The sequence below is a fragment of the Nannobrachium achirus genome, assembly GCF_963921795.1.
Source record: "Nannobrachium achirus genome assembly, chromosome: 3".
Lineage (NCBI taxonomy): Eukaryota > Metazoa > Chordata > Actinopteri > Myctophiformes > Myctophidae > Nannobrachium > Nannobrachium achirus.
The window spans coordinates 48087306-48111959 of NC_137812.1; the positions used below are offsets into that span (position 1 = coordinate 48087306).

At 42.5% G+C, this 24654-nt stretch overlaps 1 protein-coding gene across 2 annotated transcripts in view; it reads left to right on the forward strand.

Moving 5' to 3' along the window:
- The window catches only part of LOC308281284 (protein kinase C alpha type-like), a 210052-nt gene that overhangs the window by 110520 nt on the left and 74878 nt on the right, over positions 1-24654 (forward strand). For both annotated transcript variants that reach the window (XM_080721426.1, XM_080721427.1), the window contains 3 exons: positions 13975-14131; positions 14499-14633; positions 17346-17439. In XM_080721426.1, coding sequence (XP_080577552.1) covers positions 13975-14131; positions 14499-14633; positions 17346-17439 — 386 coding nt within the window. The remainder of the gene's footprint in view (positions 1-13974; positions 14132-14498; positions 14634-17345; positions 17440-24654) is intronic.

The following is a 24654-nucleotide window of genomic DNA, read 5'->3' on the forward strand; positions in this document are numbered from 1 at the left end:
TTTTATCCGGTTTTGGGTTATTTTTATTACCGTTTCGGGTGCTTATTCCCCGCACAACGGTGCGGGGAAGGAGCTATATAGTTACTAGTTATTTTAGCACGCAGTGCAACACACAGCACGCATAAACACACACAGTCACTCACGCACAAATCGGGTATTATTTTTGTAACAGTTTTCTACTGTTTTTTATTCCCCATATACAACGGTGTTAGTTTGCAACAATGAGCCTATAGACAGTTTCTAGTTCTCAAATAAATAGACTTTGGTGTGCCATCAAAGCGGGATTTAAATTTGACTTCCCTTCTGACCGGAAGAGGCAAGGTGACCATGTGATTAGGTCACCATGTGATAATCAAATACCTTGGGGCGGCATAGCTCAGGGGTAGAGAAACCGTTATTAGAGCACGAAGGGTTCCCGTAGGGTTCCCAGTTCGAATCCGGGCTCCCCCTGAGTGAATGTCGAAGGGTCCTTGGGCAAGACTCTGAACCCCCAGTTGCTCCCGGTGAGCAGGTTGGTGCCTTGCATGGTTTCCTCCGCCACCGGTGTATGAATGTGTGCGTGAACGGGTGAATGCAATGCACAATCTCTGTAAAGCGCTTTGCACCATTTACCATTTACCTTTTTTCAACATATTTTATTCCCCAAAGTCAAATACATTATTGTTTTAATATAGCTCTGTGTGTGTATATATAGGCTTATTTAAAAAGCAAAAAAAAAAAAAAAGCAAAAAAAAAAAAAACGTTTTTTTTTTTTTTTTTTTTTTTTCTCCCCACCACCAGGGGAGCTGCAGCTCCCTCAGCACCCCACTTCCAGCGCCCCTGCTCGCATCCGTGCAAGGGATGATTCAAAAGACAGCCACGGGTCTGCTAGAATCAGAAGATATTCCTTGTCCGACGGCGAGTGTGCATGTGAAAGATCCAGCTGTCTGAGTCCCCCCTGCTCCCAGCCTAGACACTAATGACGTGGTACAATATATCCGGTGACCACAGTGAACAGCACCATCCAGCGTTGGATTTTAGATAACAAAACTTAACTCATACAGTGCCTATCCCGAACTAGTTCGGGATAATTTGGACCGTATTAACGTCCTGGGTGCCTATCCGGAACTAGTTCGGCTTTTAAAAAAAAAAAAAAAATGTTCGAGCTGCGCCGCCGGCCGTCATCTGTTTACGCGGCCCGCGAGAGTGTCGCGCCGCCGATATTTACCATCCACTCCAATGCAATCCAGGATCTTTAGAGCTCATTTTCTCTGGTCCATGCATATCCATGAGGTGTGCAAGGTTTAATCATGGCTAAATCGCCGAAAATAGGGCTTCTAAAATGCTTGGTAGCCAATAGCTAACTTCAAGCTAACTTCATCCTGTTCCTGTACATGCACAAAGGAAAGTGTTCAGGCGCATCATGGCTGCGCACGGCTTGTGCATATACCAGCGTATCTCTATGGTGTTTTCTATGGCCATTGGGCGCCCTCTAGTGGTGAAAGCTGGCACTGAAAGCGTTAAGTCGGGTTAGGCAGCTAGTGTGTTAAAGAGGCGGTGCCATAGTTTTGTACTTTTTCTGGTTTTCATGTGTCTAGGAGGTTGACAGTACTTCATTAGACCTGGTGTGATTTTTATGAGCAATTATGTATTCTCTTTGTATTTGGGGTTTCTTCCTGGAGGCTGACACCTTGTGGGTCAAAAGTGCCGATCCAAAAACACAGTGTTGGCCAAGCCCCCCAGAACCACGGTAGAACATTGAAGCAGCCTTGTGGTCAAATCTGGGATAGCATTTAAAATGCTACTGCGCATGTGTATGCTAATGCTAATGCTACTGTGCATGCAGCCTAGTGCGCCTGCTTGGTACTTGATTTGTGCACTCTGAGTGCACAAATGAGTACTGAGTACCCAACTCCTTATTTGGGGTACTTCCAAGAGTCTTCCAGGTGTTTCAAACGCCACTGAGCAACTTTCATTGAAATTAATAGCTGGGGGCGGACTGGTCAGTCTGCCCTCTAGTTTTTATATACCTCTATGGTGTTGCCCACCCTGCATTAGGGTCCAGTGTTGTCTCGTTAAGCCACTGATTATAACACCCTGTAATAAAAGCTTGTTAGAGCATCTGTTCAAACAACAGCCATTGGACCAGGATCATTTAATTAGCGGGCCAAAAGGGGGACACCATGGCTCATACCACGGACTCAGTCAGAACGTTATTGAGTAAATATACTTCAATTGTCAAATTGTCACATAGGGAGTGGTTCTCAAAGTGGCGTCCGGGGACCGTCAGGGGTCCTTGCGGTGGTTTCCAGGGGGTCCCCAGCAAAAGTAGTTAATATAGCATCACAATAATTGACGATTTTTCCATATATATTTTGGTTATTCACAAATAGCAGATCTCCAAGCTCACAGCTTGTATAGGCTACCAGCTATTTTTGAAAGTTTTTAAAAGAATATATTGAAAATGTTTAATAAATTCTGATTTCTTTTCACATAAATCTTAAAACCTTTTCAGATGGGGTTCTGTGGCCAAATGCAAATTAATTAGGGGGTCATTCTTACTCCAAGGGAGGATGGATGATAGCCTACACTATGCACAGTAAATGCACTGGAAATATCTGTTAATTTGACTAGGAGCTTTTAATAATGGGTCTTTTTTTTCCTATTACAGGATTTTAGAGAGTATATATGCAAACACATAAACATTTGTAGGCCTACATATGAAGTGGCTGAGTTAACCCAATGCACTGCAAATGGACACAACCAAATTGAGAGAACACGTGTGCCAATCTGACATCACATGCATGGTATTTCAGGATATGCACTGCAATTGGACAAAACACAAGCAGGACACTGTTGCTGTCCTGTTGGACGGGGCGGGAGTGCTAAGCTGTGTACACAGAGCCACAGTGTCTCATATCGCCATGGATAAGAAGGTTGAGGTTTATTTGACCCATCTGAGTGCACAGAGAAACAAGCTGTCATCAGACCAGATGGCCTGTTTAACTTGGCTTACAGGGAAGTTCAGTATTTTTGTTTTAGAAGTCCAGGATCGGTGGGACTCGGTTCAATTGAGGTTTGCGTGCTAGACACAGAGTACATTTGAACAAAGTCTGTATTTGCTGTGTTGCACCGGTGACCAAGTTTGATTGCTTAATTCTGCTTTCTTTTTGAGGGGGATCCTGCTTAACACAAATGCCCTCTGAATCAGTACTTCTCACACTCACAAGATCTTTTTTTAAATGTTCAAAAATAGCAGATGTACATCGTGCTGCGCTGCGAGCTTATATATCTGCTATTTTTTTTTATCATTTTTGTGAAAGAGTACATTTTGAGGCCATGCGGTTAAAGGTAGGGAAAATAAATTTGTGACAACTACTGATATTTACATACTGCTCCATATTGTGTAAACAATATCGGTTAATTTCCTTCATATATTATATGGAAATTACTTAATACATTTTGAAAAGGTAGGGGAATTATACTGCACAATATTGACATTTAAAGTGGAAAAAGTTACTAGTTGCTATTGACAGTACTTCGAGTACAATATCGAATAATACAGTATGCACGTTGCACGGATACACAAAACACGGACCAATCAATAATCTCTCACACATTCATGCATTTAATATCAGAACGTTGTTGCGAGACAGAAATGAACAGGCCCGCAGAAACCAGGACAATTATTTGCGTGGATTCCAGACATGGAGGGACGTTTATGAAAGGCATGAGAGCTGACAAAGAAACAGTTGTGTTTATCTGGTCTTTCAAACGACATAGACCACATAGCTTCCTCGCCTTCTCCTTCCCACCAACACACTGCTCCCTTCTGTGCCTCGCTGCTATCAGTCAATACCAGGGACGTACTGGGCCCCTGATTCAGCTCGGGAAAAAGAGTTGGAGAGGCCCTCATTTTTTTCTTTTTATATATTTCGTCGTTGTCGGGTGGAAACCTTATATGTCCAAAACCATTTGTTCAAGTATTTATCATTTTAAAAATGATTTAAACTAGTGAAAACAGCCGATCTACAAGCACACAACGGCTGTTTTCACTACTTTTGTGCAACGGCCTTGTATGATGAAGCAGGGCTTTGCTTTGCGAAAAATTTTGTAAATTTGAAACTTGGAGATACGAGGTTTCTGCCCGACAGTGACGATTTACTTTGTTGGCCGCCCAGCCCCCAAAATGGAACAAAGACCGTCATTTTTAATTTTTTTCCTAATGAACCGGCCGTTTGGGAGTTGTCCCGCTTTTCCCAATGACCAGCACGTCCCTGGTCAATACTGCAGTGTGGAAATTACTCTCTTACAAGTAAAAGTCTGTACTCAATTTACTTGAGTAAAGGTACAAAAGTATTGGCATCAAAATATAGGCCTACTTAAAGTACCAAAGGTAAACGTACTTGTGCAGAATGTACCATTTCACAAGTTCAAATTATATACAGATCTTAGAAAGTAGAAGATCTACAAGCTCACATTGTATATTGGATTAAAATATATATCGCTCCTACGAGATCTTGGCTCGTGGAGCCGAGGAGGGAATTAGGATTCCTTGAATCTCTAATTATATGGTTATTATTATTAAAAGCTGCAATCCTTTATTGCGCTGTAATGAGTTGGTGACTCGCCGGATAGGTTTCTTCAACTCTAACTCGATCTTCATACACAACTGACTTGCTGCTTCTGATCCTCCTATTTATAGTCTGAAACATGATGTCATACTGCAGTGTGACATCATGTTTCCCAATTAGGTTGTTTTCTTTGTTACAAAAGCTGTCAAATAATCGTAGTAGATTAAAAGTACAATATGTGCCTCTGAGATGTAGTGGATTAAAAGTAAAAGTATTGAAAATTGGAAATAGTCCAGTTAAGTACAGATTCCTCAAAAGTGTACTTAAGTACAGTACTTGAGTAAATGTACTTAGTTACTTTACACTGCTGCAGCCAAATCTATTGTCCATTCACAGTCCATAGCAGAAGGAGATGAGTATAACAATGCTGTTTGGGCTCGTGATAACAGATAATACCCTGAACTGTTCCAAATAATTTGATTTGGTGCAAACTGCCTGAGACGAAACAATTAGCGCCAGAGTGTCTCCCTGCAGGTGCCTGTGTGTGTGCCCGTGTGTGTGTGGCTGCCTCCTTGTAGCCTGCCCAAGAGCTGTAATTACATTTTGTCTTCCTTCCCTTGTTGACTCACCCACTTCTGCAGAAAAGCCTCATTTAATGACCTGCTGCTCTCCCTCCAGAGAAAACTTTCTCACTTGCTCTGCTCTCCACATGTCACCGTTTCACCTTCACCTCACTGTTATTTTCTTCTCACTCGAATGCTGACCAATGTAAACCATATACTGCACTGTTGCTGCCAACCTCTTTTGCCTCCTCTTTTTAGTTTCCTCCCCCAATATAATTACGTACTAATACTTTTTAGCCCTTTTTCTCCCTAATTTACTCGTTATGCCAATTACCAATACCTCCCCATAAGGTACATTGCTGTGTTGACACCTGCAGCAGGGAGCCCCCGACGGGAGGAAGTAAAGCCTTCTCCTCCCATTCACCATTCCCCGCTGACAGGTGCTGCCCCAGCCCGTAGATCGCCCACCCGGCCCAGTTTCCCTCCCCAGAACACGGCCAATTGTGCACTTATAGACGGCTAGACGCTGAGCTCAACTGGATGCACCGTGGTAGATTGGAAACCCTAGACTCCCTGGTGAACCCCCAGTATGACAGTATGAGTCAGAGATCCATGACAGACTGGAGGACACGACCATGTGGTCAAGGCAGGGGGGGGAAGGGTCTGGGGGGTCTCCTCATCATTGTATGGCTATCAGTCCCACGTCCATCAACTTCTGGATCTTCTGCGCGATCACTGGATTCTTTAGTTGATCGCTGAGGGCCTGGGGGTCTTTCTGAATGAATTTTCAAATAATTATTATTATCATAATCATATTCGAACAGTAACGACTTGGAAACTATATGCATAAGATGTGTAAGATGAACACATACACACACACACACACACACACACACACACACACACACACACACACACACACACACACACACACACACACACACACATACACAATGTCCTTTCCTTTTACAATAATTGCATGGCATTTAAAAAAGAAAGATCTGATCTGGAGAATTAAGAGCCACATAATGGAACAAAACACCAAAATCCATATTTAGAAAATTACTTGTGGGCAATTACTTTACAGTACCTGCAAAACAACCAACAATTATGTTCAATCATCATAACTATTAGTAAAGGAAAATAAATAATAAGAAACAAAATAATTACTGTGAAGAAAAAAAAAACTCTGATGTGATATCCACAGAAAAGTTCTGCCAAGCACCACCTTTGTGTGTGTGTGTGTGTGTGTGTGTGTGTGTGTGTGTGTGTGTGTGTGTGTGTGTGTGTGTGTGTGTGTGTGTGTGTGTGTCTGTGTCTGTGTGTGTGTGTGTGTGTGTGTGTGTGTGTGTGCGTGTGCGTGTGCGTGCGCGTGCGTGTGCGTATGCACGCACACGCGCGCACACGCACACACGAGACATCAATTGCATGTGAGATAAAGAAGTGACAGAAACGTGGCTGTGTGGGATTTGCTTCAGTACTCGGTAACAACCAGCGTTTCACTCTTCTTCTGTTCTGTTCTTCTTTTTCTGTCTCTGTCTAGATTCATATCAATTTACTTGTAGGTTTATACCAATGTTTTGCCATAATAATACTTCAAAGGACTAATTGAATATCTTAAATTGATCCATCAACAGCATTCTCGCTTTGTGGTCTGGACTTCAGTTCCTGTTGCATCTAAATGTGCAGCGGTTCTTTGAAGCCCCTGGTCACATTTCCATGTGTATTGTCAATGTGATTAATAGTGTGATTCATTAAACCAGTCGTAAAGGTATCCCACCATTGAGTTCTGGCTCTTTGAATGCACTGAAAACCAGACATCTCTTCCATCCTACCTTAATAAGGCTGGACTAGATGGGAGGCGATTTCAGCGCTGGAACATTACAGACGAGATTTCAATCTGCAGGCTGCCAGGTGCTAATCAGTGGTCTGCCATTTAATTTATTGCTTTTACCCCGCCGCTTTCTGTTGGTTGGTCATTTTCCCCTACCACGTCATGCAGAGGATGAGTCATTACGTGGAATTGCCTGCAGTTTTTTCTTTTTCTTTTTTTGTTGCCATAAGCAGAATGAATTACAAACCCTGTGACGTTTCCTATGAATCAGAGCTGACATTATTCCACAGTGTAGGTAACAGTGTGCATTTGTTCCATGGGCCGTTGTCAGTGCAGGGGCCACTGTGGCCGCAAAGTGCTTATTGTAGTTACTAGGCTATATGCCTTAGTATGCAGAGGTTAACTTAAGCTATAAGCACGGGTTCCCAAATGTTTCCATGCCAAAGATATCCAGATAGCTATAATCGTATGTACACACACACACACACACACACACACACACACACACACACACACACACACACACACACACACACACACACACACACACACACACACACACACACACACACACACGTTGCATGGTGACAGGGCCAACTTTCAAAATGTTTGAACTAAAGTTTCCAAAAGTACATTTCAGATACTATTCCATGCACAGTGGGAGTGAGTTGAGCTTGTGAGGGCTAGTGACCAGCCAACCGTCATTAATGACAGATTATGAGAGCCCAACACAGTCAGCACTCAGAACAGACCATTGTATACTTGGTCTCTATACAAAGGTACATGCATATACGTTCACTTATTTGAAATAGAGTGATCGGGTGCAAGTATTTTGTAGCGAAAAAGCATTCTGCTTTTTAACATTTCCTTGTTTTAACGTCAAGCACTCACCCAAGCATGCCATTTAAACTATTAAACAGTGCATACAGTATTGGCAGAGAGAGGTGGAGAGCCAGGTTTTTAAGATTTATGGATTTATGTTTGCACGGGTAGGTGGAGCACACACACTCTTGACCTCAACGTTAAACAAGGGTTGCATGAAAGAGGTGTGTGTGTGTGTGTGTGTGTGTGTGTGTGTGTGTGTGTGTGTGTGTGTGTGTGTGTGTGTGTGTGTGTGTGTGTGTGTGTGTGTGTGTGCGTGTGTGTGTGTGTGTGTGTGTGTGTGTGTGTGTGTGTGTGTGTGTGTGTGTGTGTGTGTGTGTGACGAATGCCTTGTGTGCACATCAGTGAGGCCAAACTTATAGTTGTTTTCTTTTTTCTTTTTCTTATTTTTTCTTTTTTTATGTAAATGAAAGCTTGATCATAATACAGTGTCACTCAAAAGTAGCAGTGGAGGACAAGTAAGCTCTCACATTTCCACTTTATTATTGGCACACACCAACACCAACAAACCGAAAAGTGTAACAGTTTGTTTATTGGTGTTGGGATTTGGGGGATTTTTTTTATGTATACTGAACTTTGGGTCTAGCACTCCACTGAGAAACCCCATTGTTGATGTGCAACCTCTCTTTCTTATTTAGTTATAATACATACCTGTAACCTTACAGCCTGCCCACCAAGCCCCTCTACTGCCTGACATCTTTATATTTACTATGTAGACATAAACTCAGGCGTCCCACTGCCGCTATACTGTACACCTCGGTCATTCTTTTAACACACATGCTCAGTCTAGCTGTCTCTGCCCTGTCTCTCTCTTTGTCTGTGGGGTTCTAGACGGAGCACAGTTCCTTCTCCCAGAAGTCATGTCATTGGTATTCCCAGTCTGTCAGCCATGCCACTGCTGTTCCATTTCTCAGCAAAACGGAACACACCAAAACACTGTTGCCACTATTTTAACATGCTAGTCTTTTATTTGTTTGGTTTGCTGTGCTTGCTTTCTTTCTTTCTTTCTTTCTTTCATCCTTTCTTTCTTTCTTTCTTTCTTTCTTTCTTTCTTTCTTTCTTTCTCTTCACTCTAGCCTTGGAGGGGGAAATATAGGCTTTAAGAAATGGAAGATGCAAATCTTAACCTTAGTTTCCCTTTTAGGGAAGCCCAGTAGACTTGCGATCGATCTCGCTTTGAAGCAACACTCGTTGCCAAAACATAAATTTCAGACGTCTTTCAGGCTGACTAGATTATTTATGCATACAGTATGCAGTGTCCACTCTGGTTCTGTGCAGTGTAGTTCTGCAACATCATCTCTGCAGTTAGCATTGTGATGCAGCAGCACACTTGACTTAACCACTTAAACCCTACTGTATATACCAGAGGTTTTCTAACTTTTTGGCGGGTCATCCTTTTTATCATCTACACTGAGAATCTCTTAGCTGAAAATAGCCGACCTACAAGCTCACAACCCATCATGCTGTGTGCAGTACGAGCTTGTAGATCTGCGATTTTCACTGAATGTTCACCTACACAGTATTATCAACAAATGTTGGCCTATTATGACATGCCCAGAATAGGGACACACAGGGTTCATGTTGAACTAATCTCTACATGAGGCATGCTTCTTTTATCTGCTGTTCACTTTTACGGTGAACAGTGCTGGTACTTCCCTTTTCTGTAATATATCAAAACTTAAGCTAAAAAACTATTCTCTGTCATGATACTAAATCATTTATCATATTCCAAGACAATAACAACGACATCAGTTTTGGTTCGAATTCAGATGAGACATGTTCCAGTCCTTGATCAACTTGACTGTTGTCAGATCACCAACATGTTGAGCCCATTTAAGCTCAGAGAATCAACTGACGTGAGAAGAGAGAATAGATAGTAATAAAACATATTATTTATACACCGCTTATCAAGCAAGGAACACAAAGTGCTTTCCAAAGGAAATAAATTTAATATGGAGCAGCCGCCTGGGCAGGTTGTTGCGCCTGCCATCTGTGTGTGTGTGCGTGTGTGTGTGTGTGCGTGTGCGTGTGCGTGTGCGTGCGCGCGCGCGCAAATGGGAATGTAATACACATTGTAAAGTGCTTTGGATAAAGGTGCTACAGAGTATGTAGACCGTAGGGTACTTTAAAAAACTGCAGCATAAAAAGAATAAAACAGCAATATTATAACACAATAAAGACTACAATATAAAACAGCATAAAATAATAAGCACAGAACAGCAGGAAGGCATTCTATCAAAATAGGTTTTAAGGTGTGATATAAATTGAGACTTTATAGAGCATGGAATCATCAAAGGCTCAATCACCCGTTGACAACCCAGACTCTGGAACATCCAAAATGACTATGTGTAGACTGGTAGACTTGAGAGGCCTGCCAGCATTGAATAAAAAAGTTCCCTGGAGATGCTAAGGGAAAAGTTAAGTTGCCAATAGTAGGTTTGGGTGTCACAGTGGTAAAGTATCTGCCCACCACTGTGGAGTCGAGGGGTTCCAATCTACCGTGGGGCTTTCGGCTTTGTTGAGAGTCTATACGGCAATCATGACCATAAAAATGTAATTCTTTGTCAAAACATATTTGAAAACCGCAAAAAAAGGTATCTATTAAAGATGCAGTGCCATGATTTATTTCCCCTCTAAAACAGGATTTTTTTCCAAAAGAGTGTACAGAAAGAGTTAAAATTAGGTTTGTATGTGGCCACACCCACCAGTTCATTAAGGTTGTTCAGGTGGGTGGTGACCCAGCTGAAGTTAGCCACACCTACAGTGTTGGGTGAATGGTAAAAGGGGAGGGGATGATTATATGATGTCATTTAATCACTGTTTTTGGATCTGCACTTAAATATAGGCCTACAGTAAGTATTTAATATAATGAAATACCGTATTAAAATATTCTTTGACACAGAATCAAATGTTTTAGGGTCAGGATTCGCCAGGAGCCTGGATGACTTGGTTTCAGGCTTAAGATAATTTATATAAATATTTTCGGAAATCTCCATGGAAAAATTGAGTGGGATTTCTATTGGAGGCACCACAAAATGTCCTATTACAAACCCAACCGTGTTTGGAGGATTTCTTTTTTTAGAATCTGATCCATTTTCCATCCAGGCTATGGTCAGTCTGGAACCATACTTGTACAACTCCATATTTGATGATGTAGTTGATCCAAAGTGCTTTCCAATCAAGAACATCAACCATATCAAGATTAAAACGCGATGAAAAGTTAATTGCATACAGTAGTCATTATAAAAAAACATAGACCAACCAATCCCCCCTCAGACTAAAAGCTGAAAGCGAGAGAGGTAAAAAAAAGGATCTTTAGGTTGGATTACACATTTCCAGTGGTGGGGCTGGACTTGATATGTGATGGGAGATTATTCCAACGTCTAGGGGCAGCAACAGAGAAGGCCTGAACTCCTTCATATCATATTGATGAAGCCATTATTATTATATTGAAGTTAATTATATCCTTAATCATACCCAAGGCAGAAGATGTGGTGAAATTGAACCCCATTTAGAACTAGAATTAAACGATTAAACAAATTGCTCTCCTTAGATAAGGTGCTGTAAGGAAGTGCTCCTGTTTTGTGTTAAAGACATCCTGCTTGCTGAGGTCCTAACGTGCGTGTTATTTACGAGTGTGTGTATATAATATCAATGACAAAGGGACGGGTACATGACACTTTAGGGACACCCTTGAGAGTGTAGGCTGTTGAGAGCTCTTCACGAGTGCTGCGGAATATGTTGTGTCAAACACTCACCAAGTATCATGTCTTCCTGATGCTTAGCAATAACGAGTTTGATTACCATATTTAGCCTCCTCAGTCCAGGACAGAGGGAACACTGCACGTCTGACACGTGTGTACTTGAATGCATGCGCACATGCACAGACACACGCACAAGTGCACGCACGCACGTACACACGTCGGACGCGCACACGTGCACACACACACACACACACACACACACACACACACACACACACACATGCACGCAAAGACTATACACATCATTAGCGTGTATTATGGAGATGAAGAGAAACCATAAAGTTCAAGCTGGGTGGTCCCAGCAACAGAAAACAACAGAATGAATAATAATTATGTAGTCTAGGTTTCCCCCTACAGGCCCAGACCGGAATTACACATGTGCCTGTTGGGTGGAGATTGCATTGGAATTACCTTATAATGTGGCGGTTCCTACATTATTTCTACCACTGCAGTACAGCTGGGGCCCTCCGTGCGCATGCATGAGGGCCCCAGCCCAGCACCCCCTGCTGTAAATGACTTCCCGTGGGAACTGCAAAGTTACCCTTCATTGATTTTTTTTCATTGATTTTCATCATTCATTTAACTCTCATTCAACAAGTAAGCTTTTAGTTGGGAAACATATTGACAACTTTAGGTTGGATTTTAATCTTGTGGGCTGGATATTGGATTTCTTTTTATCATACAAAGAACTTAGTCAATGATTGTTGGATTGTTTTTTTAATACAAAATAATGATTCCAAAAGTTAACATGAAAGATAGGCACATAATTGGAATTTGCAGATGACTGTTATTATAGTCATTATATTATTTATATTCTATTCTATAAGCCACCAAATCTCTGTGTGCAGAATCTCTGTCCAGGGCATAACTCTGGGAGTGACAGACCAAATGGTTCCAGATTTGGTGTGTAAGCTTTTTGAGCCACTGTGCCATCCCCATTGGCGGCGGTTATATGGACAATATTTATTCATTCAGAATTAACTAATTCCGAACAGAGATTCATACCTAACTGTTTACCTGGAACCTGAATAAAAGTATATCCCGATATCCCGATTCAAACGGTATAAACCACCCCTCCAGACCGGAATAGAATATTCTATTCCAATTGACCGGAATCCCAATGGACCTTCCATGGTTGCCTCCACATTGTAAAGCGCTTTGGATTAAAACAGATCTGTCCTTCTTTCAGGTGCTCAGTCAACTGTCAACACAAAGTAGGACAAATAGTTTGTTCAATGATCAATGAAAAATCCATTCTCCATTGTTCTAGGTTGCAACGAAGTTGGGAAACGTGTTCATAATTCTATACATTAGCCCTCTGCCAGAGGTGGTAAGAGCAAAAAAGGATATATATATAAAAAAATTGCACTCGAGAGTCAAATAAGGATACATAGCCATATTGTCAGTTAAATTAAATTGATTATATCATTAGTATATAATTGTGGTTACTGTTTGTGTGTCCAGTTCATTTTTTCCATGAGTTAATCCAGGACTGGCTTGTGTCAAAATGAAGATTTTGCCACGGACATACAAAATGTGTGTACAATAATATTAAAAGAAAGAAGAGAAAAATCTGATGAAAACCTGGAGGTTTGGCATTCAGTAATTGGTTCTTATGATCAAAATAATAACATTATAATCGGGTGTAAAAAAGAAGAACGAAAAAAAAAGGTCTCACGGACAAGACCAAGTCTTTGCCATGGACACATTTGTCAGAGTAGGGACATATTGATGACCACTAACCCAGGAGTGTGCACGTCAGTTACATCCAAACGTATATTACTTACTGTAATGCTGCCTCCCTTCTAGGTGAAAGGTCAGGTATTAGTATCAGCACTACTTTAGCGTGATGGGCAGTGCCACATGAGGAGATTCCCAGGGTGTCCGGGGGACAAGGGCAAGCCTTAAACCTGTCTCTGTGGAAATACGTCTGCACTGTTGTAATTGTGCGTGCGTGCGTATGTGCCTCTGTATTTGTGTGTGTGTGTGTGTGTGTGTGTGTGTGTGTGTGTGTGTGTGTGTGTGTGTGTGTGTGTCTGTGAGAAAGCACACATTTCCATAAGTGCTTTCTCCTTTCCATGTGTGCATGAGAGTGTGTACTAGAGAGTGTGCATGAGTGTGCATCCGTGCCTGTGCGTGTGAGCAGACTGAGCACTCATTTGTCCACTCGGTGTTTGACAAGCTAAAATAAATCAGTGCAAAATATTTATTTCTATTGAAATATTGATTCATGCACAATTATGCTGTACATGACCATATATTTGTACATGTATCTGTTAAAAGGATATACACATATGAAAAAGCTTGAGTGCTTACAATAAGTATGTACAATAAGTAAACCTTGTTGACGTTTTGCTCTCTCTCTTCTCCTCCCTCAGTGCGTGAAGGCAGAAATCTGATTCCCATGGACCCCAACGGCCTGTCTGACCCCTACGTGAAGCTCAAGCTCATACCAGACCCCAAGAATGAGACCAAGCAGAAGACCAAAACTATCCGTGCCAACCTCAACCCTGTCTGGAATGAAACCTTTAAATTGTGAGTTGATTGGGTAGTGGTAAAGGGGGACACCCTCAGCCTGCTCAATGTGTCTAGTTAACTGTAATATGAATGTACATGTTTAGTTATCGTCTGACTGTTTTCGCCACTGTCTGTCCGTCCGTCCGTCCGTCCGTCCGTCCGTCCGTCCGTCCGTCCGTCCGTGTGTGTGTGTGTGTGTGTGTGTGTGTTTGTGTTTAAAAAGAATATTTGAATCTTAACTCTTTTACTGCCATATGTAGGCTAAGCTAGGCTAATCTTCTTTTCTGCTAGTAAAATCACTTACCCTTTGTTGTTTAAAAGACCATTTACACATTTACCAATCGCTAACTCGTACTGGTCTTGTGTTCCCCTGTGTGTTGTGCAGCAAGCTGAAGCCTACAGATAAGGACCGCAGACTGTCTGTGGAGGTATGGGACTGGGACCGCACCACCAGGAATGACTTCATGGGAGCGCTGTCCTTCGGAATGTCCGAGCTAATGAAGGCCCCTGTCGATGGCTGGTAGGTGTCATCCAACTAAACAAGGCCTGTTGTTTCACTACGATGCTCCCGCCACTAGCAAAAACATCACCCCATTGTTGGCTTCATTAGCATGCAGTCACCTTTAACATCATCATCAGCACCAACAGCCAGCACCACTAATACAACAAACCTTTGACAATGCACTGATAATGTAAGAGTGCACAAACATAGTTCTTGCCCCACAACTCCCCCAGAGTTAGTGTTAAAGTGTCCTTGAGCAAGACGGTTGGTTGGTGCCTTGCATTGTTTCCTCTGCAATCTGTGAATGAATGTGTGTGTGAGTGGGTGGGTGAATGTAATGCACGATCATTGTAAAGCACATTGGACAAAGGCACTATATACGTAAATGCACCTTTTGCCATTTTACCATTTACAACAGGTGCCTTTGACATAAACGTATTGCACAAACATAACAAATATGAACATTATAGGACTTAAGGTCTTTGCACACTGCAGCATTTTTCGGGCCGAATATCGGAGGGAATTTCGGAGCGCGCAAATAAAAAAATCAACCTCACGTTATGTCAGTCACGTTTGCACACTGCCGCCCGTTTTGCGCACCACTCGTCCCTTGCTCTCTCTCTCTCTCTCTCTCTCTCTCTCTCTCTCTCTCTCTCTCTCTCTCTCTCTCTCTTTGCCCTGAAAAACGCATTTCGCAACGAAAGGCGCAGCAGTGTGCAAAGACTTATAGCCAACAGCTTTCTTTAATTGACAATTGAGATTTTTTTGGAGCGGTGAAAGCGCTCCCAATAGACAGGTATGTCCGTGGGTATGTCCGTGGGTGGGTGGGTGGGTGGGTGGCTGGGTGGCTGGCTGGCCGTGTCCGTAGCCTGGCAATACCTTGAGTGGCCACACACAACACACTAGTTAAAGGAGGGGCGCTGTTTTGTGCAGGCCAGGCACACTCCACTCACCACTCACAGGCACAGTTTACTCACTCACTCACTCACTCACTCACTCACATAGGGTACAGCTGCTCAAATTCACCGCTCCACTTCGAACCGAGGTTTGATTTTTGATTTTAGTTCCAGGCCATGAATAGAATACTGATGTGTGTCATGACTAGTGCCAAACAGTGGTGATGCCAGATTCCCTGAAGCCAGGGGATACTATTGGTTTACTTTATAATGAACTTTGAATCCTAGCCAAGTGTGGATGAATGATTGTATATAAATTAGGAGGAGTGCATGAGGGAGTTTCTCCTCTGTGCGTGCGTGCGTGCGTGCGTGTGTGTGTGTGTCAGGTTGTCCTACCCCAGGCTCCTTCCTATCCTCATTACTCCCTTTGGTCTCTTTTCACAACAAGGCCATTGTTATTTTTCATCACCTTTTATAGCAGAGAATCGAGAATTCCAACATTGCCTCTATACTTGTTGTAGGCCTACAATTCCATTCCAAGCCAACACTGACCAATCCTTGAAACTCTACTGCAAACACAGAGGTTGTGCTGTTAAGTCAAAATACCCGAGTGTGAAAACTGTAACCCTGACTTTTTTTTTAAAGCCTCTGCCCCGAGTGGCTGTCAGTGGCTGTGACATTGTCCATGTTCACTGTGTGTATGACAAAATAGCAATTTTGACTTCAGAAAATAGGAATCAGGTTGATGTAATGGCATGCATTGACTACTTGGCATGCCAGGGGAATTGAAGGAACACTAAGAAAGTCTGAAATATACAGGAAGGGGATTTTTTCTCTGCATGACTTTTTTTCATGATTAGATTCTTGTTAGACTACGGCAGCCATCAACAATGAGCTGAAATGTGTGTCAATCAATCCCTTTTAAAGGGCCAGTTCACCAGATCTTATTTTATTGTTGTTTGGGACAAGATCAACATAACCCTTACTTATTTTTTGTGTTCAATCTGTGTTTTGAGATATTTTAGTATTTCAGCATGAATGATGATGCATTTTGCATCATATGATGCAGCATGATGACTCGTATGATGCAAAATGCATCATCATTCATGCTGAAATACTAAAATATCTCAAAACACAGATTGAACACAAAAAATAACTCAGGATTGTGTCGATCTTGTCCCAAACAACTGTAAAATAAGATGGTTGTCCCAGAGGTGAACTGGCCCTTTAAGGTTAATGTGAGCATAATAAAATCCGTAACTGCAATAATGTTTAATGGCAACAAGCAGGTACTGTACTAGGCTCTTCACAGGAGTCTGACTGTTATGCATGTCAAATATGAAGAAAATTTGTTACAATTACGATTAAAAGTATTCTTCCTGTTGCCTAAGGCAGGGGTCTTCAACATGGGGTCCTCAGAGTTACTACAGGGGGCCGCCAAATCTTTGTGTGATAGGATTGTGTTTTTACATTAACCACTTGAACCCTAGATCCCTATTCTAAGTGGAACATTAGCCAAATATACAGTAGCAGATCTACAATTAGTTATTACAATATTATTACAATTACAGTACTAGATGGTTCAAGTGGTTAAATGTATGAAAAGACACCAACATGATGACAGTGCTGTCAAACAATTCTAAGCTGTCTAAGAAATCTATGAACATTTTTAATCTGCAACACAATTATATACAATATGAAGTGGGGGTCCCTGCTTCATCTCTCTCTCAGCTAAGGGGTCCTTGGCCTGAAGACCCCTGGTCAAAGAAAATGGACCAAGTAACCAAGTTCTTTATTTCTGGTCTCTGTTCCTGTCCGTCTCTCTCTGTGTCAGGTACAAGATGTTGGCGCAGGAGGAAGGAGAGTATTACAGCGTACCCATCTCAGAGGAGGATGATGGGAACGAGGAGCTGAGACAGAAATTCGAGGTGAGGACTGGGCTGGAATAAACAACACCATGTTTCACTGTCATTGCCTACTGCATAGATTTGTAGGTGAAAGATATCGCCGTTGTCGGTGTATAAACCTTGTATGTCCAAAACCGTTAGTTTTGTATTTATCGTCTACAAAATGTACTAAACTGGTGAAAACAGCCGATCTACAAGCACACAACGCCTCGCATCTGTGTGCTTGTAGATCTGCTGTTTTCACTCGTTTTTTGCGACGGTCTTGAATGATGAAGCACGGCTTTGCTTTACCAAAAAACGTACACATTTGAAACTTGGAGATACAAGGTTTCTGCCCGACAGTGAAGATATACAAAAGTCTTATCAAGAGTGTGCAGTCTGTGTATTTCAAAAACAGACATGTACACTCCAGCTTCACAGCACACAACACTTCACCTCTGTTGTTTACATTCTTCTGGTTGTCTTGTTTCTGAGTCTTGTGTTTTTTGTTTGTTGTTCATGTACGTACATCTTGTATCTCTTTTATGCGTGAAACTTAAGCTAAAATCATTGCTGTGTCGCAGTAAGTCTGTTATAGCGACACATTGTTCACGGTAGTCCACTTGCCTGCTAAACCCATGAAGGCTGCCCCTGCGCCTTCACTAATCCACACCAATCTCATTACTCGTACTTAAACCCTGACAGTTGTGTCTTCCTCCTGTTTTGATGGAGCCTTATCTTTCTCTGCATGACGGGGCCGCCCGCAACTTTGACACCTGTTACAGCAGCATCTGGAGATGATAATGAACTGCTACAGGTTCCTGTCAACTAAAAGTTTCACTCCTGTGAAATGAGGCAGTTTCATACACCCTCATTATGCTCGATGATGAAAACAGGCAAACATTTCATTTACAAGCCTTTATTGTCTTTTTGAATGATTTATTCAGCATAAATATGCTCAGAAGTTAGCATTACTGATTAAGTTAGGCGTTCCTTGATAACAAACGTTCCCCTTCTTGCAGCCAATTAGGAAGATTGCCCTATCCCCAATAGAACTCTGGTTAAGGCCCTTATGTCTGCTTATTTGATCAAATGAGAAAGTTTGCAGTGTATTCCAGTGTCTCAAAGAATGCACATCCTCTCACATGTTTACCTCTGCAAACAAACACTGCAAAACACCACACATTCACTTCATTTCTCTCACCCATAGAGACACACGGGCACCGACAAATTCACGCCCACAATTGAGACAGCGGCCCCACTTCGGGTAAGGGAGAACGGTGTACTGCAAGCCAGCCCAGAAAGTCATTGTAATGCAATTGTGGTTAGCCTAAAATATTCCTACATGAACTGAAGACTATATTGATTTAAATAAAAATATGTTTCCAAATGTATGGACTGAAGGTCTTTGCACACTGCTGCGTTTTTCGGGCCAAATATCGGAGTGAATTTCGGAGTGCGTGAATAAAAAAATCAACCTCACGTTATGTCAATCACGTTTGCACACTGCCGCCCGTTTCGTATTTATTTTCGGACCAGGGTTGATTTTTTTCGATTTTCGCAGCTGTCGCACTGAGTCCCTTGCTCTCTCTCTCTTTCCTCTCTCTCTCCCTGGCCTACGGCTTTCGTATTTCCAAAACGCAACGAAAACACACAGTGCAGTGTGCAACCACCTTGACTCTGCCAACATATCTTCTTGTTTTCTAACAAAATGATATGTGTCACATTTAATTGCCACTTGAATGGATTACCCATAATGTTAACTCTTTTACCGCTTCGGACGTTCCCGTTCGCCACAATTTTCAACCCAGCTCGTTGTCAATACGAACGCTCGTTCTTTTACCTAGTCTGATGACTGTAAGCTGATGAGGGGTCGTGCGGGTGTGTACAGTAAAAACATCTATAGCCTCTATCTAATAAATAGCCTAATAATACATGAGAAACAAGCGTATATGGGTATTGAAAACCTCAAGGGATGCGTCCATGACGTTTGTACCATGCGGCCACTTAAACTTAAAATTTCCAATGCTAGCACTTTTGACACACTGATGATGTATATTATAGTAGGTTGTGGGTTGGATATTGCGATGGCAGTTATATCACATTCAAACAAATGGGACACATTATTAGAACACAAATAAAATCCCTACAACCTCCGTATTCAACCAGTGAAATTACTGTATTTTACAATGCCTCTCACAAGGATTGCATTGACAGCTGCAGTACACCGTTCTCCCTTACCCGAAGTGGGGCCGCTGTCACAATAGGGGGCGTGAATTTGTAGGAGCCTGTGTGTCTCTATAGCACGTGTGCACTGTAAATACAAACCCTACAGTTCACAACTGTAGTGGCATTACTCCTTCTATGTATAATCTCAAGATAATAACTAAAAATATTTTTGAATGAAAGAAAGATTTGTAAATAATTTCAATGTACAAGCTGGTATCCAAAAAGGACCTACCATCAGTCATGGATCAACCATTTCACTCAATATTTCCCTAGTCTTTAGGACCCCCTCGAAAACAAGATGTTACATCTCAAGGGGTTATTTATGATACAGAATTTCAATCATTATCATCCCAAGAACTCAGTCTTTTCTCAGCAGTAAACATAAACAGAAATGAAGCCAATGAGGCTATTGGCTTAACACTACAGTTCTCATTAGTGGCCCAAAAGGAGTCACTATACCCCCCTGCTGTCTGCAGAATAATTACCAGACTGGACTTTACATTTGATAGTATTGCCTTGGTAAACATTGTGATAAATACTTTATACGTTCAGTGACTCAGTCAGTTGTTTAAAGCAGGGTTTTTCAACTGATTGTAAACAAGGGACCACCACCCTGTATCAGAATCAACCTGGGGACCACTGTTGTGTTGGGTGGGGCTGTGGTGTGGGGGAAAATTAAATTAAATAATTGTTGTTAAGGGCTTGATTTAGTTTATTTAACCAATATGTTACCGGTCCAGAGCAAAAAAGAAAAAAGGCTGATAACCTTTGCATTGATCTAATCCTATCCCACGGAAAACATTCCATTCTCTTAACCTTCTGTAAACTCATGTTAACTGATCTACCGGTTGTAACTTGTGAGCAGACAGTCATTCCAGTCATTCTGGTACATTCTCTTCTTGAGATTTTATCCTCCTTTTTTTCTGTGGAAATGTCTTGACCTCTGACTTCCTAGTAACTGACAACATTTGCAGGTCATCATAGGTCACCATCGTTTAGTGCACTTTCTCAAGTGGCAAGGTATTGCATGTGGTCCCTAACTAAATGCATGGTCAGGGACCACATGCAATACCTTCACGGATCACCAGTTCAAAACCTCTGGTTTAAAGTCTTCTTTCAATTATTTTGATATAATTTTTTGTGAATTATGGTCCCATTCATCCTGTCCTGACTACTGAAGCCGAGGCCGAATTGGCCCGAATCGCATGAAAGAGGCCTCACAGCACATGGTTGGTTCTACAGACTCCAATTTTCGCACACAGGTAGCTCATATCGTTGCCTACGCTTTTAGCTAGGCCTCGACCCGACCCGATACACGGTTTTCCGGAACCGGGGTGAAAGGTTCGGAATCTCTGTATGCGGAGCTGATGTCTGACATCAGGCTGTTCTGGAAACCGGCACAAGCCATGACTCATTGTGACATCACTTCTGCTGACTCATTCTGACATCACTCCTGTGCAAATAGACGATTCTTCCACACTTTGACTTTGCACTCTAGGTCAAGTATGCCGAGCTGATGTCTGACATCGGGGTGTTCCAGAACCGGCACAAAAGGCTCTGACATCACGTACGCCACATGAGTCAACACAGACTTCGCTGCACGCGTTCCCCGCCGCAGCGGGGAGTTCAGTGCCCGGTTTTGACCAACCCAATACACGGTTTTCCGGAACCGGCGCGAAAGTTTCTGAATCTCCGTATACGGAGCTGATGTCTGACATCAGGGTACTCCGGAACCAGCACTGTGTCTGCAACACAGTCAGAGGCACAGACAGATACAGAGATCTCCATAATGGGCATAAAGGGACACAGACAGACAGACACAGAGATCTCCATATACGGGCATAAAAGGGACACAGACAGACAGATACAGAGATCTCCATATATGGGCATAAAATGGATGCAGACAGATAGATACAGATATCTTCAAATATGGGCATAAATGGACACAGGCAAACAGATGGTCAACACGGGTCCTATGACAACAGGTTTAATGGGACTGTTCGTCCCACCGGCCTCAAATTCGGCACATGCGTTCCCCGACCCGATACGCGGTTTTCCGGAAGCGCGCAAGGTTCGGAATCTCCGTATGTGGAGCTGATGTCTGACATCAGGGTTTTCCGGAACCGGCACATACACGGGCATAAAAGGGACACAGACAGACCGATACAGAGATCTCCATATATGGACATAAAATGGACGCAGACAGACAGATACAGATATATCCCCATAAATGGACACAGGCAAACAGACATCGTTCCCGAGTAGGCCGGTCTCCGACTAGACGCTTGGCCGCCTGTCAGGCAGATACATAGATCTCCATATATGGGCATAAAATGGACGCAATGGTCAAAACAGGTCCTATGGCAACAGGTATAATGGGGTTTGCATTAAAAGGCGGGGCATTCATTCCCTATTTACATCGTTCCCGAGTAGGCCGGTCCCCGACTAGACTCTCTCCTGCCCTAAGGGCGGCCGAGCTTCTAGTTTTTTTAATTGATGATGAATTAGGGTGTGCTTCTAGGGCTTATACTGGTTCTAATGGAGACCCGCTCTCGCTGCACTTCCAGATAGTAGCATTCGTTTATGGTTGCTTTTCGGAGAAAGGAAATTCCAAGATGGTGGATTTGAATTTCCCTGAAAAAACAGGATTCAAAACCGGTCTGTAGAAACCAAGGGGTGACGTCACGGCTCTTTTTGGCCATTCTTTTTTACAGTCTAGGGTCCTTACACACTCACACTAAATTATATAAAAATGTATTTGGTGATGCCCTATTCATACAGGCTTATGCTCTTATTTGTGGTGAAAATGCACCTCATTTAGAAAATAAAATGCATTCTCATATATGTGGATCTACTCATGACACATGCTATTAATTTCAATTAACAGCACAGATCGCAGTACTTGTGAACTCTGCTGGTGCACAAGGCCATATACAGTATGGCCACGAGTGCACAAGGCACAAGCTAGCACCTTGACAGAGTGCAGTCCAGTTAACAAGTTTGCAAAAAAGGTATAGTGGTACAATTATACAAAAGGATAATGCAAAGAGCCGTGAGGGCTTATTTCCATTGTGGTTCAATTCATCGAGCTACTGTAAGGACTGTAGAAGTAAAAATATTTTTTACACACATACAGTATATATAGAGAGAGATTCGCCCTTTAGCAGGAGAATGGTCATTTAGAGATTTAGAGAAACTATGTTGCATTATATTTCTTTGTCAGGGAATCAGATGACTGTACATTAATAAGACTTAATGTATATGGTAATTATTAGATTGAAGGTTCATTCAGGTGGTCATTACTAGATAGCCACCCTTAAAAGGACAGATAGACCTGCCTTAATTGTGGTTGAATTAATTAAATAGAGCTTATAGTGATTCCTGCTAGCTGTTATTTTTATCATTGGCATTCACTTTATGAAACGCTCTTTATAACTGCATCATCTTGCCTATTCCTGTGCTGCGGCATATGTATGTCTACCAGGCTGCAAGCTCTTGCTAAACCCACCTCCATCCCAGCTCCTCATTTTTATGCTCATCGGATCTTGATTAGGCGATGTTGCTGCTGCTCTGTTTTGAACTAAATACATCTTATTTTGATGAAAGTGGTCCAGACACATGGGTTGAATTAATTACATAGTTTGGTGTGAAAGTTTGGCCGAGTTCTGACATGACTTCTGTCCTTTCTAGGGTGGCCATTCAGTAACAACCAGTTCAGATTTACACTTTGTCAACTTTGCCTACTGTTTCAGAAAGCTCAGTTTGGGTGACCCCAGACTCCAGTTTGGGTTGATCCCATCTTGCCGTCTGGATAAAGGACCAAAAACATGTTGTGTCCCTACTGCAACGTAATTTTGATAGATTCAATAGACAGCGATTCCTGACACATTGTTTCTTTTACAAAACTACTGTTCACTTGGACCAGGTGCTGTTTTAAATTGCACTTTAAATTAAATTGAAAACTGGCATAACCAGACTTTGGCATAAAGTTCATTCACCACCCCCGAATTGAGAACTGTCTAGCTGGATGTGTGTCTCTGTCTGAGTCTTTCTCACCCTGCTGTGTGTCTCCCCTTCTTTCTTCCCCCAGCTTCCTGTTCTCTCCTGCGTGTTTGGGGGGCGAGGCCTACGAATGTTTCTTCCTTTTGCCTTTGTCCAATCTAACGCCTGAGTTTCTCTCCTCCTCTCTCCTTCCCCGTCCCCCCTCGCTCTCAGGACTGCCAAATTAACTATCAGCTAAAGGTAGCTCTCCTTCTCTGCTGGTGTCCCTTGTCCTCTCCTTCCCTTTCATCTCCTCCCCTCTCACCTTTTCTCCTTTTGTTTTCTCGTCCTTGTTTTTTTCTTTTCTTCTCTCTCTGCTGCTTTCACCTCCCCTCATCTTACAATATGCGGTGACTTCTTGTTCTTCACCTCTCCACTCGTTTCAAATCATTTCTATGTGGTGTCAGGCCACTGCAAATCCAGCCAACAATAATTTTATTCAAGGATATGAGACCAAATAATAGAAATACATTAACGGAACCCTGTATGACATTGCTTTGATAAACCATTGTGTTTAGTACTGTAGCTCCTTTCTTGTGAATAGTGAATAGCCATCTGCTGAACTATCAACACTAGCCCTTACCCGTTCAAAGATATGAGCTCCGAAATGATGTGCAGTGTGTGGGTTATGGGATGTGCACTGTGCACACAGTATATGAGGGATGGAAAGTAACTTTAACTGGTGCTTGCATGCTAATATGTAGGAGCATCAATGTAAGAAATACCCGTTCCATTTAACGGCTACAGAGATACTGTGTACCGATCTGCATGATTTTTGGACAACATCTGTAACAGGGCCAGAACCCCCCCCCCCCCCCCCCCCCCCCCCGCCCGCCCGCCCGCCTGCCTGCACACACACACACCCCCCCCCCCCCGTGTGTGTGTGTGTGTGTGTGTGTGTGTGTGTGTGTGTGTGTGTGTGTGTGTGTGTGGGTTTGTGTGTGATTGTGCATGGCCTGAACAACAGCGCCCCTCCCTTAACATGTG